Source organism: Corvus moneduloides, chromosome 1, assembly GCF_009650955.1.
Source record: "Corvus moneduloides isolate bCorMon1 chromosome 1, bCorMon1.pri, whole genome shotgun sequence".
Lineage (NCBI taxonomy): Eukaryota > Metazoa > Chordata > Aves > Passeriformes > Corvidae > Corvus > Corvus moneduloides.
Genome location: NC_045476.1, coordinates 123820853 through 123840034, shown reverse-complemented (window position 1 = coordinate 123840034; position 19182 = coordinate 123820853). Strand labels below are relative to the sequence as shown.

The 19182-nt window shown below is 41.4% G+C and overlaps 1 protein-coding gene, 1 long non-coding RNA gene and 1 other non-coding gene across 3 annotated transcripts; 2 read left to right on the top strand and 1 right to left on the bottom strand.

Moving 5' to 3' along the window:
- Positions 1-1758: 1758 nt before the first annotated feature.
- LOC116451914 lies at positions 1759-7131 on the bottom strand. The gene is made up of 2 exons (XR_004243363.1): positions 4418-7131; positions 1759-2260 (listed from the first exon to the last, which is right to left on the bottom strand). It is a non-coding gene; the product is annotated as an uncharacterized LOC116451914 (long non-coding RNA).
- Positions 7132-14820: 7689 nt separating this feature from the next.
- On the top strand, positions 14821-17808 carry RPS20 (ribosomal protein S20). The gene is made up of 4 exons (XM_032125830.1): positions 14821-14948; positions 16271-16370; positions 17098-17171; positions 17585-17808. Exons 1-4 carry the CDS (start codon positions 14946-14948, stop codon positions 17765-17767), a joined length of 360 nt encoding a protein of 119 aa, XP_031981721.1. The 5' UTR covers positions 14821-14945; the 3' UTR covers positions 17768-17808.
- Positions 16956-17019, top strand: LOC116436121. The gene has a single exon (XR_004236958.1). It is a non-coding gene; the product is annotated as a small nucleolar RNA U54 (small nucleolar RNA).
- Positions 17809-19182: the final 1374 nt, after the last annotated feature.

Genomic DNA, 19182 nt, shown 5'->3' with positions numbered 1-19182 from the left:
TGCCTTATCTACATGCTGTCAGTGTTCCTAAAGAATTCCAACACAATTGTGTTGGAAGTGCAATTCTTCCAACCAAAGCAATATTGGCTCTTTCTAAACAAATCATGTCTATGTGTCTGTTATTTCCTTTACTGTAGAATCTGCTGATGTATCTTGTACAGCTGACAATCATGTAATTAGGAAATTTATTTTTTTAAAGACTTCCCTGGGATACAATCCTGGAGAGAAGAAGGGCCAAGGACACCTGGTTGATTTTCAAGGATTGCCTTCTCCAAGCTCAAGATTGATCCATCCCCATGAGCAGGAAATCAGGTAAAGGTGACAGGATGCCTCCAAGGATAAGCAAGGAGCTCCTGATTACACACAAACATAAATAATAAATATGCAGGAGTTGAGAGACCAGTGTGGGGTTTGGAGCAAGGAAGATTTACTGTTGGTAAGGAATGATCAGGTTAGGGAACATTGAAGCAAATAAGATGTACAGAATTTCGTAGGACCTGAAGGGTGCATTCACAAATGCTGACAGAGCTTGCCAATGTCATTGCCAGGTAACTTTTGGCTATCTCTGGAAGGTCATGGTGCTCAGGAGAGAATTCTGAGGTCTGAAAGAAAACAAATCTAACTCCTGTTTGCAAGATGGCCAAGAAGGAGGATCTGGAAAACTTAAAGCCAGTCAACCTCATCTAAATCCTGGGAAAATTGGTGGAACAAATAACTCTGGAAATCATTGCCAAATATGTGAAGAAAAAAGGTGATTAGGAGTAGTCATCAGGGATTTATGAAGAGGAAATCATGCTTGACCAGCTTAGTAGACTTTTGCAGTGAGATTACTGGCTGCTGGAGGGCAGTGGTGGTTGCTGACCTTCGGGAGGTTTTTAGCACTGTTTCCCATTACATCGTCATAGAGAAACTGATGAAGTACTGGCTAAATAGTGGAAACTGAAAATTAGCTGAGCCACCGGGCTCAAAGGGTTGTGATCAGTGACATGAAGTCCAGTGGGAGACCACTCATTAGTGTTGTACCCCAGAGATCGACACTGGGCCCAGGGCAGGCTAACATCTCCGTTAAAGGCTTGGGTGATGGGATGGAGCACCCTCTGCAAGTGTGCAGGTGATACAGAATTGGGTGGAGCAGTGGATATCTTGGGTGGTTGTGCTGGTGTTCAGAGAGAGTTACCAAGAGAAATCTGCTGCTGCCCCGCAGTGAGGGAACGGCAGGGTCGGGCCCGTGGCGGTGGATAACCCCTGCGCCAGCCCGGACTCGGGGCCAAGCGCTTGGGAAGCAGCTCTGCAGGAGGGACCTGGAGCTGCGGGCAGACACCGAGTGGAACATGAGCACGCAATGCACCCTTGCGGCAAAGGAGGCCAACAGCATCTGGGGTGCGCTGCAAAGACTGCTGCCAGCTCTGCCAGAGCGCCGCTAGCTGAGGTTATTCCCCGGTGCTCACTCAGCCCGGGTGAGACACAGCTGGGGCTCTGTGGTCGGCTCAGGACTCTGCCGGAACAAGAAAGTCATGGATGTACTGGACCAGGAGTGCGGCAAAGGGCCATTAAGTTGATCACAGGATTGGAATCTCTGCATGTGAGGAGAGGATGAGAGATGGAACTGTTCAGCCTGGAAAAAGAAGACTCAGGAGGATCTTACCAGTTTGTAGAAATACTGATGGGAGGCAGTAAATATGGAGCCAGTCTCTTCTCAGTGTTGCTCGGTGACAGGACAAGATGTAATGGACACAAACAGAAAGACAGGAAATCCCATTTAAGTGCAAGAGAAAACATTTTTATTGTGATGATGGTCAAAACTGGAGCAGGTTGTTCAGAAGGGTTAGGAAGCCTTCATCCTTGGAGATACTCAGAACCCAACTGGACATGGTACTGAACAAGCTGCTCTAGTTGACCCTGCTCTGAAGAGGGAGTTGGACTAGACAGCCTCCAGAGGTCACTTCTAACCATGGAAGTTCTGCAATTATAATAACTTTCATAGATGCTTGAATTTCAGACAACTCCTGAGTTCTACAAAAATCCTTCTAGCTTGAGCCTATTTTGTGTTTCCTTCAGGGACAACGTACATGCAAGGATCACCCTGATTCTTTGCAATGGCTTTGTTGTCTTGGGGGGGAAACAGGTTAAAATGTTTAGGTGGGGTAGTCTTGATTTTGGTTTTGGGGTTTTTTTGTTTATTTTGTTTTGTTTTTCTTTTAAAAACCTGACACCAATAGATCTTCCAGAGAGTCTTGACAGATTTCTTGTTCTTGATATTCTGAAAATGAAGAATTATGGAGTTTATGTTAGTTCCTTGAAGTTTCTTTTTCCTGTCTGTTTTTCTATGTAATCCACCAGCCTTTTATCCTTTCTGTTTTCATCATCTGGACCCAGCTTCAGGTTTTTAAAAGATTCCTTCCTGCTTCTAAAGCTGGAATGAGCTAATGAGTGCAGCTGCACATTGCTCTTAACTTTGTCATACTTGCATACCTCCGAATAAAGTGTTAGTAGAAGGCACCTGATGCCAGTAGAGCAGTTGCAGACAATTGTGTCATAGCTCTAAGGGGATTCTGTTCATCCAAATTTTTCCCTTTCTATAAACTGGTTTTGTCCTTTATCTCTCCTTCCCCACACATATGTACGCAGCACAGTTCCAGATGGTTAGCAAGATGTGGTTATAAGTTATAAACCTTAAGGGCTACTCATATCTAGTTTATTTATTCTCTTTGTTTCTGGAACTGATTGCCAGTAGCTTGATCAGCCTAAACAGAAGATCTATTGCAGTATTGCACAGATTCAGATGATGTAGCATCAGTGCCAGTCTGGGAATGGTGCTATAGGAATGTCTTTGCTGGCCAGGTATGCTCTATTCAAGGCATGGGTTATCTGATGCTAACAACATCAAGTAAGAGTGTACCTCCTCAAGTAAGAGTCACCACACATCTTAACTATGGTCTGAGGAAGGAACTAAGCCTCATTTCTCCCAGCTGGTAAATGTAAAGGTCAGATCTCTCGTGTCTTACTATGAACCGAGTTCCACAGCTTGATATAATTATTTTCCTTGGAAACTCAACTATTCTGGTGTTTAGCTTTGTTTGTTTGTTTGTTTTTGATAGCAGCAACCTAAGTGCTGTTTCTGGGACCCTGGGATGCCATGTCACTGCAGCCAGTTTCTCAATGCGAGCTGCTTTTTGTTTTATGTTCTCTGTCCCTAAATAGCACAAGCTGCCTTTCAAACTTCCAGCTCTGTAGCACTGAGAGCTAGCTATTCAAAACTGGGAAGGTTAGCTCCTGCCTCACAGCAGCCTGTGGTAACCACAGCCTGCATGGAAACTTCAGCTCTTTCTCATTAATCTCCCACTACCTAACTACCAAACCTGCTTGCATTTACTAATTTTGGAAAGTACATATAAAGAAGATACTGTAAAGTGCTTGCATTCTCATGAGTAGTAATCAACAGCAGTAGCCCTGGACATATTAACCATATCAGAATGTTGTATTTTGTGCTTTCTTGGTTATATGGAGAGTATTGTCCACTAAGGGAAAGCATGAATTAAAAGTTCTAATTCTGGCCTTTTTGTCTTTTATTTGATAATGAATGGCATTCACCATCCCAACATCCCCTGGCACATGTCCTCTTCTTCCTCAAATGGGCACATGTGTAAAACTTGACAGCATGCACTTAAGAGATTTTATATCATTTTAATTGAATCCCCAGGTAAGAGCCAATACTAATTAGTGCTGGAATGGTCTTAGGTAAAAATGATTTTTTTTTCATGCCTTACAATGAAAAGCAACTTCTGCATGCTATCCTGAGTTCTGTAAAGTGCAACAATTATTTTAGCAGTCAAGTGATTACAAGAAAGACAAGAAAAGATGGCTATAAGCATGGGAACTATGCAATTGTAGTAAACAGCTTCTAGGAAGAATGAGAAAGAAGGAAAAGGAAAAGCATAGAAGTTTATAATTCTGTATTAATCTTCCCTTACTGTAGCTATTACTGAGGGTTTAGTGTCTTTGGATCCCAAGTAGAAATATCAAAAGACATTTCATAGTAAGTTTTAAAAGAAGTTAGCACAAGCTACAATTCTGATGCTGTGCTCTTTATCTGGCTTGTTCTGTTGTTTGCTCCTCTTTCCTTCTTTTTTTTTTTTTCTTTTTTTTTTTTTTTTTTGTATTATGCTTTATCTCAACCCAGAAGGAAAGTGGTAACATCACTATTTTCAAACAATATAAATACTATATAACTTGGAAGTGGGCACATCCTCAGTTCAGAAGGTATGATGGGAAGTATGAAAACATAAATCTGAAGATGTATGGGTTGCTTCTGTATTCTGTTGTAAGATATACCACAGCAAAGAAAACAAACAAAAACTGTTTTACACAATATATCACAAATATTTGTAAATTCAATGGGACTTAAATGGATGCTTACTATTCGACTTGTGTTTCCATTTTTGCAGTGTTAGCATCTGTGTTCATAAATCCATCTGCTAGAACAAAGATGAAAATTGGGATAGGAAATGAATGGTTATTTTTTAACTTAACTGTACTTGGAATATTTTACTTTTACCTTGTTCTAGCTATTTATCTGCTGCAAATACCTTCATGCAGCACTCAAAGAACCTCTTTCTATGCTTCAGTTAAGCCAGCTGCCAAATATTTGTCTGCCTGTCAAATGAAAATCCTTAAAACCAGTTAAAGAAGGCAAATGGAACAAAAAAAAGTCTACTGGCATCTATCCCAGTCTGCCAATAGCTAAGGATGCCACGGGACAATTTGATGGTAGAGGCACCACCATCCACCCCTGGACTTCTACGAGCTGAGTTCTGCTGTTGACCCAGCCTGAAGTTCAATAGCTCAAGTGTTCAGCAGAGCAGGGAGGTGATTGCATTTGCCTTTGCAGGGCACCTGGGATAATAGGGTAATTCATAACTTAATAAATATTCTACTGCACATGTGCCAGGCTACAAAGAGCAAAGTAGGCTGCAAATTGGAAATGTAAATGCGCAGTTCTTTTTAAGTCACTCCCCAAAAAGGGCAGAAGAAAAAATCAGTTTTATTTTCAAGCCATGTATTTTTCTTGACCACTTGAGAATGGTGAAAGGGTTTTGATTCAGACCTGGGACAAATGAAGCTGGTCCCAGAGACAAGTACAGAAAGTTGCACCTGAACAGAGATTGTAAGAAAGCTGAATGTGATAAGGGAACAGATAGGCTGGGGAGGCTGGATTTCTTTAAATAGTAGTTAATAGTATACATTACATAATACAGTAAGTTTAGAGAGATACCATACACCTTTTCCACATTCTTGTTTTTCTCTAATCCAACAGTTCCAATAAAATTCTTTACAGATAACACAAAAGCTACATGCAAAGCTTTTGAAGGCAATGTATCACTGCACTAACATGCCAATAGATGAATGTCACACTGAATTTTTCTTTGTCAAGAAAGTGGACAGAACTCCAGACCCTCCCTTAAAGTTGTCAATCCTTGTACAGCTTTTGGGAGTGAAATGATTGCTATTAAATGTTTTTCTGATTGAAAGGGGGAAAATAAGATATTCTTAAAGTTTAATAAATCATTCCTGCTAACAGCTGACTTTCAGAGGAAACAAATATCATTACATTTTTTAAAACGTTTTCATGGTTGCATAGTTTGTTTAAAAAGTTGTATATTGAATTGCAAACAGCATTTGAAAAAGCATCCTGATCATGAAAATCAGTACTATCTGACCAATCATAGCAAAAGTGCCATTTGCCCAGGGAGACAAGGGAGGAGGCTGGAGGAGGCAAGAAGACAAGCCAGAGACAGGGAGAGAGGAAGCACCCCAATATCCAAACCTATTTTGCTACAACCCTTTCAATCAGTGAAAGTCTCACTGAAAAATAAGTTTATGCTGGCAGGTGGCTTTCTCTGTTGTATGTTGGAGATACCTGCCCACTGGACTGTCACTATATGACTTAAACTAAGGTCTTGAACTAGTGCTTAAAATTAGATAAAGTCACTGATTCAGTTCAGAGTGGTCACCCATTGCCACCAGGTCAGAGTAGTTAATCATTCATTAGTTAATTAATTGATTAGTTAAAAGAAGCATAGCCTTCCTCTCCCAGCCCCAACCCCCCAAAACCCCAACTGGTCTTGAAAATGAAAACCTGTCTAATTTTAAATGCTCTGCAAAACATTACCAGTGCCCAAACTGCCTGAGAGTGGTTTTTTTTCTTTCTTTTCTTTATGATTGCGCTATTACTAATTATGATTAGTTAGTGCTACATTTAAGTGGCACCAATGACTTAGCAATGTATGCTAGCACACAGGTAATGGTAGATTCTTCACTGGAAAAGAAATTTCCTTTATATACGTAAGATTTTAAGAGGGAAAAGCTCAATTTTCTGTATCAAAGGAGTGCTGCTGGCTTGGTCTTTTTTTTTCCCCAAGAAAAATGAGAAACAATTCCTACTATTAGCATAAGCATTTGTTCCTGCTGGAACAAAGGGATTGGCTCTACCTCACACCAGGAACATTTCACAAGAGTGTATGAGAATCAGTTATTCCTCTGAACAGGTAAGGGACTCAGAAAGGAAATGCACCTGTGGCAGTGTGGTAAGGGGCTTTTGGTAGGATGAAGTGCCTGCTGGGTGCTCTCACAAACAACTTCCAATAGTCACAATTATTGAAAGAATATTTTTAAATGTGTTCTGTACATAAACAAAAACCATGAGGTCATAGTGCTGAAAAAATGACAAGCATTAATATTGCTGGGATTTTTTTCAGGGTGCATGAGTACCATACTCAAACCCACCTTCTATGTTTACCACAATACTTCGTTTTATTTGCCTAAAAAATTGAATGCTTGACCACAACCCTTGTAAATGCTAATATTACCTTTTCCTCAGTTTTAAACCTGTAGATTATACTGCTTCCCTTGATTTGCATCTGGCAAACCTGTTGCTGGGGATTTCACTGTGCACAGAGGCTGGAATGTTGGATGTGCAATCGTGTGCACATTTTACATAGAGTTGCTCTTACGTTATTTAAGTGATTGCTGGATGCGGGTACTTTGGTGTGGGTCAGACGGTCGGGACGGACGGTGACGAGAGATCGCTATAGTCAGATCTTGGAACATGCGGTTTATTGCAAAGGGCGTGGGTACAGGGGCACTGCTTAGAGCTGCAGCTGGCAGCTCTGAGCAGGCCTAAGAGAGCAAGAGAGTAAGCGGGTAAGAGAGAGAGAGAGCGAGAGGAATGAGAGTGAAGAAGTGTGTGTGAAGAGAGAGTAAGAGTGTGTAAGAGTAAGAGAGAGAGTGAGAGTCGAGAGTGTGTAAGAGTGGAATACTGAAGTCCTGGTTACAATACAATAAATCATCTTCTATACTGAATATTCTAATTGTCACTAACCAATCTAATACAAGATACAAATCCTATAGCATTTACATACAGCCTATAAGAGTTCTTACATTACCATAGAGTGTTACATCTTAACTTCTAAAAACTACTCTTTGGACCCCTTCTGCTGAGCTAGTAGGGTCTGCTCTGACCCTTGGACCTGCCTGCAAGCAGAGGGTATTGTTCAATCAAGAGGGGATTATCTTCAGTCGGCCATACCATTGTTTTCCAGTTGTTCAGTAACTAAGACTTGGTATTTCAAAAGCGGCTTTCATTTCGATGTCGCTTGTATTTTTCATATTCCCAAAATCTTTTGTCAGGCAATCATATTTATAAGGCTTTCCTGTTTCATCTTCCCCAACAGCTGGAGGGGAAAAAGACTTTTCTGTTTTATATCATTTCCTAGGGGAAAAATATAGCAAACTATATTTCACATTTACAACCACATTTTGTAGACTGGTGTGAAAGGCCATGCACAAGCCCCATTTTCATGAAGTAGGAACTTTTTGTAAAGTAGGAACTTCTGTCACTTATTTAGGTGAAAGCTAAGTTTAATAGACTTCCTGTAAGCTCGTAGTAAGATGTTCTCTTGAACAAAACTTCTGGGTCTTCTATGAATGATATTACAAACTCTACGGTTGTTGTTCCTGCCCTGCTGCTGCAGCCTCATAACCTCCATGCAGTAAACTGCAGCTGCCACTTTGCCACATTAACTTCATGGAGAAGTTAGTAAAGCCTCTGAAACCAAAACTTCTTCATACTTGCTGCCTCTTGGATCACTTTCATGGTATGCTGTGGATCCAACCAGCTGTTCTGAGCAATCACAGCATGATGATTTCCTCAGAGGCTACTAATTTCTAAAGCACATCTTTAACACCACAGTATCCTCCTTTAGTTCCAGGTCCTAAGTTCTATGTTGCTGTTCCTATTTCTGTCAGGTTTTGAGTAACTTAGCTTGGCTAGTTCACAGAGGGTCAGGTCACAACAGGAGAAGCATTGCTGAATTGGCTTTAATCTTCCTTTACAGATGCCAGGGTCAGGAAGGGCACTTCAAGTCCCACAGAAGGCTAACACCTGGATGTAATCTAGATAAAACTGCAAGTTGCAACTAATATCCGGCTCTAATAGTCCTGTAACATCAAGGTGGAAATCACCCCTTGCTTTAAGTCTCCTCATCATCTGTGGCAAGCATTTGCTGAATTTTGTGCTTGCAAACATTCACCATCTGAAAACCAATTGGATCAAGAATATCACAAAAGGACACCAATCCTGAAGAGATGAGGAAAAATTTTTCAGGAATAAAAAACCTAAACATGATGAAGTGATGCATTCCATATCAAGAGAAATTTTTCCTCTAGGCATAAGGCAGTGTGAGGCCAGAACCATTCCTTAAATTATCCCTGTTCCATGACAGAGAGGCAGCACAAGCACCGTGAAACAATTCCCTACTACTCTGTCTCGCCAAAGAATTATACTAGATTAAACTGGTCTTTGGATGAAAAAAACATGATCAGTGGGCTCTGAAACACATAGGCAAACATATATGTGGACTACATATACTGGCAAACAGAACTGCTGTAAAATTAAACACTTTTTTTTCTCTCCAGGACAGACATCCAACCATGCTAATACCCTGCTGCTGGCAGCTTCCCACGAAGTCTTTGCATGAGGCAGATATGAGGAGGAAAGACAACTCCAAAGTCTTTCACAGCACAGCATTGTGAGAGTTTGTACACACCAGTACATACCACTAGCTCCTAAACACTCCCAGTACAAAGCACCCATAGAGAAGCCAGCAAGGTAAGAGCAACTAAACAACCCGTGCCCTGGAAGCCATTTCCAATTCTGGTGTTAGAACAGCTTGCTCTGTTCAATGAGTCCCATGGATATTATTTGAGTAGATGCAAGTTTTCAGCATGTTGTACAAACTACTGCGGTCTTCTTGAACTATTTTTACAAAGTGAAACAGATCACAACAAACAGTGCCAAGTGGTGCTGCCTCAAGTGGCCAAATCTGGATTGGAGAGATTTGTGTAGTTTAGAGTTCATTTTTTGTACTTGATTAACCTTTCTCCACATGAAGTCTTCTGAGGCGATTTCCAAAATGAAAACTGGATGCAAAAATGCCACAGTTCTGTTTGTATGCCCACTAGTTCTGCTTTCACTGGGCTAATGCTGGGGATTTTTTGTACAGGGATTACATGCTCCCACTCTTGGTAACCTGGCCTGGATAACAACAGATGATAGGGTAGGAATGTGAGTATAAATAGTCTGTGTGAACAGAATACCCAAACTGGCATGTTCTGAGAGGATTGTCGGGGTCAGCAACAGAGGATGTTTGCCCAAAACATGATAATACTAAGAGGAAATTAACAATAACAAAGCTTGCTTAAGACAAGGACCACTCAGATTAAACACTAACCAGGGAATTAGATTAACAAGAGCCTTTTGAGGAAAAAAAAAGTTAGCTTGAAAAGCAGCATGAGAATTTGTGATTATTAGAAGAAATCTTGGGGTGGGAGAGCAGTAGATGCTAATATTTCTAAGATCCTCCTCATCAGACATGGTAAGTAGCTGCCACCCCACTGCTGGTACAGACTGGGGGGACTGACAGGATCAGGCAGAGCAGTAGGGACCCACCTCTCAGGAGTGCAAACAGGAATTCAGAGGATACTTTTCCTGGCATGTGGATTGGCTGCACAGGCTCCCAAAACTGGGACTGGGTATTTGTAACCCACACTTCTTGTGAGAGAGTGGAAGTGCATATAGAAATCTGTGAATATGCAGGAGTAAGAAATCACTGGGTGCTTACTAGCAGTTTGTAAGCCTCTAGTATCGTGATTTCTGCTGTATTGCTGATACCGATCCACAATATACAGCTCATTGATCACCAGCAAATTACATGTTGCTAATCAATAAACCACCTCAGTTGCTATCAAGACTATGTGAGCTGCACAGTTACTCTCTGCAAAAAGTGGTTTTTTCATTATTACGAATTTGACAAAAGCATTACATCAGCAGAGAAAGGAGTGGAGAGAAAACAAACATTGTTCCAGAAAAGCAGAGAACACATAATTCATCAATTTGGAAAAGAAAAAAAAAAAATTAAGATTGAACTAGAACAGGATGAATTCAAATATCCTCCTGAAAGCTGTCCAGATGGACAATCCCATTTCAGCCCTGAGTGTTTTAAGACATATTGTAATGTTGTATCAGATTCCATGTCATTAAAAATGCTGTAGCATATCAGCAGCTTTGTATTTTTTGTCACAGTGATCTGTGTCAGAAAAACAAGGTAAAAACAAGGCTGACAAGGGAGAAGTTTTCCTCCAACCACATCAATGACATTAGAAGCCAAGTGTATTATCTGCCAGGCATATAGTATGTATTTAGAAAGAAAGAGCTTGTGGTGATAACTACAAAGTTCAAGTTGCCCACTTGAAAACATCTCCTAACAATCAATATTTGTAGCAACATTTGTCAACAGTAAAGGACTCCATTAAAGCACAGTTGCTCTTTTTCTGAATTACAGACTTAGTTCATGTCTTCCATGCTTGCATGAGAAATTTTTAAGATAAAGAGAGCCTAATATTTTGAGAGGTGGTTGCATTTTTATATGCTGAGATTTATACTAGAATTGGCATGAAAATTTAGAAAAATGTAAAATGGACAGGCTAGGTGCAATATGAGAACTCCAGCTGTGCATTCTGTCCACCTGCTACCTGCAGAGAGCATTGCCAGTCAGCAGCTACCCATGTACACAAATCAGTCTTTTAAAAGGGGGTATTTTTTAGTTCCAGCTTTTTTTCTGAAGTTTCAGTAGCTGGGGCACTTGTAGAGAAAGCTAACTGCTGAGCAAAGAACTTGGATGAGAGTTCTGCAACATGATACAACCAAGAGACTTAACACAAGAGGATCAGCAGATACCTACAATTAAGACCAAGGAGATGCTGTAGTCTTTCTTAAAAGGGTTGAAAATAGCTTTCATCGGATTTCTGACTGGTTTAGAGACTCAACCATCTCCCGATGAACGATGACCGTCCTGGAAGCCTCAGGCATGATCCTGCTTCACAGGTATTTTAAGATCAGAAGCTCAAACAAAACCCTTAAAAGTGTGTTCAGATCCCAGTGACCTCGGAGAAGGAAGTGATTTACAAGTAAATAGGAACATGTTAATCACCACTGAAAGCAAATGCTTGAGGTCTATAGGCTGGCACAACCAAGACAGCTTCCAAGGAGCTGCCCACATCAAATAATCAGTATGAAAAATGACAGAGCAGATTTAAGGAAGCTACTGTGAGCCCTGCCAAAACCATCCACGGGCCACCACTGTGAAATAAGCAGAATAAATCTACTCAAAGGACTGAATGGTGTTCACAACCCAAGCTACAAAGCCTGGGGAGTATGTCTGTCCTTTGACGCAGTCAAAGGTGCATGAGAAAGGTTCAACATTCACCAGAAGACAACACAAATCTTCATTTCACTAAGTTATTACAGAAGATCTGATTGACAATGGGCACACACTCCTTCTGTCACATAGGTAGACTCATGCCAGAAGCTACTCTTCTGAAGGACAAACTAGTCAAAGGAAGAGAGAAAAAAAATCCCCAGTAATCTGTAAACACCAAAATAAAAGTCAGAAAGTGTCATGAATACACACGGAATGATATTCTGCATGATAAATCACTAAATTAGGTATTGTTTTTGCTACAGACTACCAAGGCATGTTAAAAACACATCTTGCTTCTTAATAAGTTATCTTCTTAATTATTTGACATGAGGCAAACACTCCTGGAAGCTTCATCTAAAAAGCACAGGCTGTTGGGTATTAAATTAAGTCACAGAATCACAATCTCTTAAATAAAGTTAGCATTGTCTGTGGAGAAAAACCTAAATGAAAAGCAGTATGTAATCAAAGGAAAACCAGGCAGAATATAAAATATGAATTAGAAGTTAAGAATAACAAAAAACTCAGAAGATAAGCAAAAAGTTGTATTTAGAACAGCTATTTACTCACATGAATGGCAAGAGGGAGCATTTTTAATATATAGTGTATTTCAGAGAAAACAAAGTTTAGGCAGATTTCTGTAACACATTTGTGGAGAAAAACAACATATATCAGAAAATTCCAACAATAGCTCTGGAGCCTTAAACATAGGAACAGAAGTGAGGCGGTTTTTAAATCAGCAGCTCCAGATAGCCTGCATCCAAGAATTTTAAGAGCTGGCAAAGGAGACTTGTGTGCCGTTAATGTGGATTTTCCATAAGCTCTGAGAAATCTGGGGAACTCAGGAAAAAAAAAGAAAAATCTCAAAGAAAGCTGAGGTAGTGCCAATAACTGAGAAAATAAGAAAGGAACAAATTCAGGAACTTACGGTCAACCTCGCCTTAACCCCAGGAAAAAAAAAAACCAAACCCAAACCAACTTCTTCATATAGGAACAAGAAATAAATGAGCAAATTGTACTTAAATTAAACAGCTTAAATGTATGGAAAATGTATCTTTTCGGAATGACTTTTTTTTTACGTGAAATTACAGCATTTATTTGGTAGACAGTAGGAACAGTGTTGATATACCACATTGGCACATCAACTTTTTCAGAAGGACACGGAGAAACTGGCACAGCTGTGCACATACAGTTCATAGCAAGCAACTTAAAACTAAGGCTACAGGTCTGTGTCACCACTGAGGACTCAGTCAGACATATTTCTAATTGAATCCCACAGGAATTAGTTCTTGGCAACAAGGTACTTGGTATTTTATCTGGAAATAAAGTTTACTAAGAACATTCATAAAAGCTCTAAGTAAATAGTGTAGCAGGGCTGCTGATTGGGAACCATCTGGATTACTGGAAAACTAAGTGCTTCAGCATGATCAATGTGAGGTCATGCATTTAAGAGTGATGAATATAAAACACTTATAGATGGAAAACTTCCTCAGGAAGTAGCTGGAATAGCTGGTAACAGAATAAACATGGGTTCCTTGTGTACAAGTTCAAAAATAGTATATATGTAGTTGTTAAAAGGCTCAGAAAACAAGCCACCAAAACCAAACGATGTTTTTATTGCAGGGAGGAAGAGACCAGAGAACTGTGACTATCATCAAAACAGATTTTTTAAGTACTGATCTCCATTGGCAAAAGACATCACTGCATTTCAGGAAACAGCAACTTCTGTATCCATGTTTCTTCGAACTGCTTTATCAAAATACAGCCTCTAGTACTTTCAAAGAAGGTATTAGTAAATTAGAGATTTCAAAGAGTACAAATAATCCAAGTGCAAACAAGCCTAAACTATGGAATAGTTGGCATATAAAAGTTAACTCCATCACATGAGGTTTAAGGACCAAATGAAGACCACTAAAGCAACTAGTAGGGAAAAAAAAATATTTTAAAGCAGAGTGTGATAGCTGAACGTAAGCTCATCCTAAAACACCAAACAAGCTTTCTTGAATAACTGTAGTAACTACTAAGCTTCCAGAGGTGCAGTAGTTATGCTAACATTATACATGTCTGTGACTCCTGGACAGAACTCCAAATTAGAATTATTAATTTTAAAAGATAGTCATAGTGACCTTACTATAGGCCATCATTTCAATACATGTTTCTCTGGTTCTTCAGTGATGTAACTTGAAACAGACATATTTTCAGCAAAACACTTGGTTTGGGACTAACAGTTACTGCTGTTCAGGCTAAATCAAAGACCATTCTCAGTAAAAAATACGCCTCCAATGCCCAACCCGAACAAATAATGGAACTCTCATGAATAAAATTCATTTAAGTTCTTAAATTTAAGCATGAATGAAACGAGCGCTTTTACTTAAAACTTCTGCTTTCGCATCTCCACTTTACAGAATCATTTGGGCTGGAACAGACCTCTGAGAGCACCGAGTCCAGCCTGTGACCGAACACCACCACGTTCAACTAGACCATGGCACATCCAGTCTCTCCTCAAACACGCCCAGGGACAGTGCCCACCACCTCCCTGGGCAGCTCACTCTAATGCCTAACCACACTTTCTGTGAATAAACCCCTACTAATGTCCAACATACACCTCCCCTGGCACAGTTTAAGATAATGAATGAAGACTAAAAGACCCAAAGGCTCAGACGGGAACGGGCTCGCTATCACTGGAAGCGATAAAGCCTCTCTTGTGAGCCAAATTCCGATCCTCCCCCAGCAGAACGTCGGAATCTCCCGGAAAAGGCACCCAGGAGCCCGAGAAGATCGCAGGAGCCAAGCGCGAAGGGAGCTGTACGCCGCAGGGCGGGCCAAGCCCAGGCAAGGGGGCATGGCAGCTGCCGAGCCCCTCTCCGCTCGCCATCGGCCGGGACTACGAGGCCACCATCCCTGCAGGAAGCTGAACCTCCCCAAGCTCCCCGCCCCGGCGCTTCCGTGCTCGGCGGGCGGGTGAAAGGTTCCGCAGCGCCCGGATGGAGGCGGCGCCGCTCCGCTATATAAGCGCCGGCCGCGGCTGCGCCCGCCTCTCCCGCGCCGCCGCTTCCTGGCTCACCGCTGTTCGCTGGGCCCCGCGCCGCCCGAGCCCGGGAATAAGTCGGTCAGGAAGGCTCCGCTGCCGCCATGGTGAGGCGGGGGAGCGCTGGGGACGGGAGAGGGAGCGGGGCCGCCGCGCTGGCCGCGCCGCGTGGCCGCCGTGCCCGCCCGGGCGGTGCAGGCCCTCGGCCCCGGGAACGCGCTGCCCTTCCCGGGTGTGCGCGGAGGGCCCCCGCCTGCCGGGGCGGCTTCCGGAGCTCACCCCGAGCCGGCGGGCAGGGAGGGCGGCCTGTGGGCCCGGCAGTGTCTTTCCCTTCGGGAAAGGCAGCACGGGAGAACTGCAGGCGGAGGGGAGGCGGCCGCAGCCCGGCGTGAGCGGTGCTGATCCGGTCTCGTGTCCCTTACAGGGCGGCGCTTGTAAAGGGGATGTGATCAATTAATGCGGTAGGGAACACCTTATCGTCAGTGTGACATCCCATGTTTCATGGAATCACAGAACAGTTTAAGTTGGAAGGGACCTCAGTGGGTCATCCTAGAGCACATGGCGCAGCATTGCCTCCAGACGGCTCTTGAGTATCTCCAGTGAGGGAGACGCCACACACAGCCTCTCTGGGCAATCTGCTCCACTGCTCAATCACTCGCACAGTAAAGAAGTTCTTCATGTTCAGGTGCATCAGTTTCTGCCCGTTGTCTCCTGTCTTACTTGTTGGCACCACCAAGAAGGGCCTGGTTCCGTCCTCTGAGCACCCCCCCAATTTATATTTTATAGAGGCATACATATGTATGTTTCATCCCTCTTTTCTTAAAACCTTTCTTTTTCCTTATTTTTACTCCTATTTCATCAGCTCGTTTAGCGCACGTTAATGCCCCGTTATTTGCAAGTGTTTAATCGCTTAAGCTCCTCAAATCAGTTTCCTGAGTGGCCGAATTTCTTTCTGGCCAGGTGCCCCTTTCTGTTCTTGTGGTGTGAGTTGTGGCTGTTTTGTTGGTCAAGTCTTAATTTGTAGTCAGGCTAAGTTTAAGATACATGAAGACTGACGTGGTTTTGTTTTTTGGGTTTTTGGTTTTTTTTTGGTTTTGGTTTTTTTTTTTTTTTTGAGGAAAAGGAATGTTTGTGCCAGCTGTCTATAGGCATAGCAGGGAACACCCGGGTGTTGCAGCTTCCCACCGTGAGATGCAGTTAGACACTAAAATTTTGCTTTTCCTTAGAGTTAGGACTTTGCCCTTTCATTTTCTTCCCATTCTTTCTTCCATGCCACCATGCCCTTCAGATATTTCTTCTAGTCAGTAGTTTAATACAGTCCCACAGCTAAATTGTTCTTTACACTCTAGAAATCTGGTTTTAAGAGGCTGTGGATTGTGCTGGTTGGTGTTCACTGTAGTGTCTGATATTTGTAACTTCAACATTTTAGGCATTTAAAGATACTGGCAAAGCACCTGTGGAACAAGAGGTGGCGATTCATCGCATTAGAATAACTTTGACAAGTCGCAATGTAAAATCACTGGAGAAGGGTGAGTAGTACTTTTCTGTTTACTTGGGTAGCTTGTCAAGTAATGAATAATAGGTGCCATGTTTGCATTGCAAAATACAATGTATTGAAACCAGTAAAGATGTTACTGTTTGCCTGTTTGTATGTGCCTTGACTGGCAAAGTCAACCAAAAGTGCTTCATACACAGAAATATAAATTCAGATTTAATCTGAATTTAATCAGCTGGTGTTTTGGGGGTTTGCATTATGCTGAAAACCTATGTCATAATGACTAATGTATGAGAGTGCAGCTTCTTCCCTTTAGTTTTTGTGGGGAATTTTGAAATAGTTATGACAGTTTGAATGTATAAGAACTGAAAGGCACTGGTTTCTCGATATTTTGTCACTTGCGTTATGAAGAATTTAGTTTAACATTCTTTAAGAAATTATTTAATCTGGTTTAGGAACTAGCTTTGCCGCTGTTTAATCATATAAAAAATACTGTTTGCAGGCTCTTCAGGCAGATAACAGCTTAAATAGAGTTTAAATAGAGTTGTAGTAATGGCTTTGTTTACTGTTGGAACATAATTTTGCTCATCATGCCACAACACTTCCAGTTGTACGTGGTTGGCTATGAGGATAATGCTTAAAATGAATGGCAGTGATCACTCATACGCTATTCTGAGCCAACATTTTGTTTGAAATACTTGCCTAAGAAATCACGCAAGTAAAACAGTTGCAAACCTGAGCTACTGCATGTCTTTTTTCAGTCTGTGCTGACCTGATCAGAGGTGCTAAGGAAAAAAACCTGAAGGTGAAGGGACCTGTTCGCATGCCCACCAAGGTACTTGACGCTGTTTTCCTGTCTTAAAAGTTGGTTTTCTTTCTGCAACTGTGTGTTTAAAATATCTTTTTTTAAAGAACAGAAGGTGAGATGAAAAGAAGTACTACTAAACTGAGGGTGACCCAGTGAAGAAGATGATTTCACAAGTTGCTTTGATACCTAAAGTAACTAGGTGCAAAACATGTTGAATGTGGAAAGGGCTTTTCTGTTCAGTTTATTTTAATAATGAACTTCTTTTTTTAATGAAATTAAATATGTGGGGAAGGAATGTTAACATCAGTAGACTATAACTTAATAGATAACTTTCTAATGGCATAGGTACCATACAGTATTTAGAGGTGATCATATTTTTATATGATTGTAGATGACTCCTCTCAGTCCATCAGCTAAATAGCTCGTGTTTGACTTTTCAGACCCTGCGGATCACTACCAGGAAGACGCCTTGTGGTGAGGGTTCCAAGACCTGGGATCGCTTCCAGATGCGTATCCATAAGCGGCTCATTGACTTGCACAGCCCTTCTGAGATCGTGAAGCAGATCACTTCCATCAGCATTGAACCAGGCGTAGAAGTTGAAGTTACTATTGCCGATGCCTAAATGATGGTCATCGTTGAATAAAGTTGATTTACAAATTTTCATCACTTGTTTCTTTTCTTATGCATGCCAAGAGACAGCTCTGGGATGACGTTTGTGAAGGACAACAGAAACCACAATCAGAGAGCTGTGTGAGGATTGTATATTTAAGGAAGAATATGTCATCTGTACATACCAGGAAAATTAAACATGGGCATCATGGTTTCATTGGAGGCTGGCAACTGTATGGTTGTGCAGCACTTTATGAAAAATACATTTTTAATAATTTAGAGGTTTAACTTTGGCAGAAATCTTAGTCTATAGACAGACAAGTACCTGCATTAAAACTGATGTTTAGGGAAAATTACCAAGCTTTCAATTCTTGGTTCTTGCTGTGCAACACTGACTTAGCTTATTTGGCTTTTTTTTTTTTCCATATGTGTCACAGTCAAAGGATCCTGGGGGTGCTAGTTATAAAACTTCATAATTTGCGGTGAACACATTGAATTTAACAAGTTTATTTTGACTTGCATGTAGAGTCACAAAACTGAGCTGTGGAAACTACCGAGTTGTCTTTTCAGGTTTAGATTTCCATAGATATCATTAATGCTAAGAGTAAGCTTCAGAAAGCAACAGAACAGCCATTTTCATTGCTGCTTTTAAATCTCTCAAGCAAAGGAACTATGGTTAATTCTTAAACAACAAAACAAAGTCCAGAGTTAAATAAAACAATTTTGTTTAATCCATTTAAGATTGGATTGCTGCTTCTGCTTCAAGCATAGGAGGGAACTTGAATTCTAATTAAAACAAGCAGTGATGGTCCTCTGCAAGCCCTTTAGGTCCTGTTTATGTTTGCTAAGACCTGAAACTGACCAAAGCTTGAGCTTTCTTACTCAAGAGATACAAGAGGCCTTCAATATGCTTAAATTTAAGGCCTTAAAAGGATTCTGACACTCTAGTTATTAGGCTTGAGAGCTTTGGTAGAAGGGAGGTGAGTTAATGTCAATGTTGTGTCAAGGCTACTTCCTTGAGAAAACTGAGCAGAGGGGAAAATACCCCCCAAAACAAAACACCTGTGTCTTCCTAAAAGTCTGTTCCTAGTAATATGCCACAAATATAAGCTGCCTGACAAATACTTCTAGAGGTAGTTTTAAAATTATTTGTAATATATGGGTTGCTCTTTACCGGGATAAATGGGCAAACAAATAGCAGATCAGATCTGTTGCACTTGCTGGCCTTTGTGTACAATTAGTTACTCAAGTAGCCTTGCTTCTGATTAACGGAGTAGCCCTGTGACTGAAAGCACTTGGAGGGATCTAGGCTGGGCTGGCTGGCTTTGACACCATTTCTGCCTTTGGTTTTTCCTGTTGGTCAAAACCTGTTGCTGTGAAACAGTTTTGTATCAGCTTACAGCTGGCTGGCTGTACCTCTGGCCTACA

Coding starts and splice junctions, on each gene's coding strand:
- RPS20 (XM_032125830.1), top strand. Junction 16,371..17,097: donor TGTAAAATCACTGGAGAAGG/GTGAGTAGTACT, acceptor GTCTTTTTTCAG/TCTGTGCTGACCTGATCAGA. Junction 17,172..17,584: donor CTGTTCGCATGCCCACCAAG/GTACTTGACGCT, acceptor TTGACTTTTCAG/ACCCTGCGGATCACTACCAG.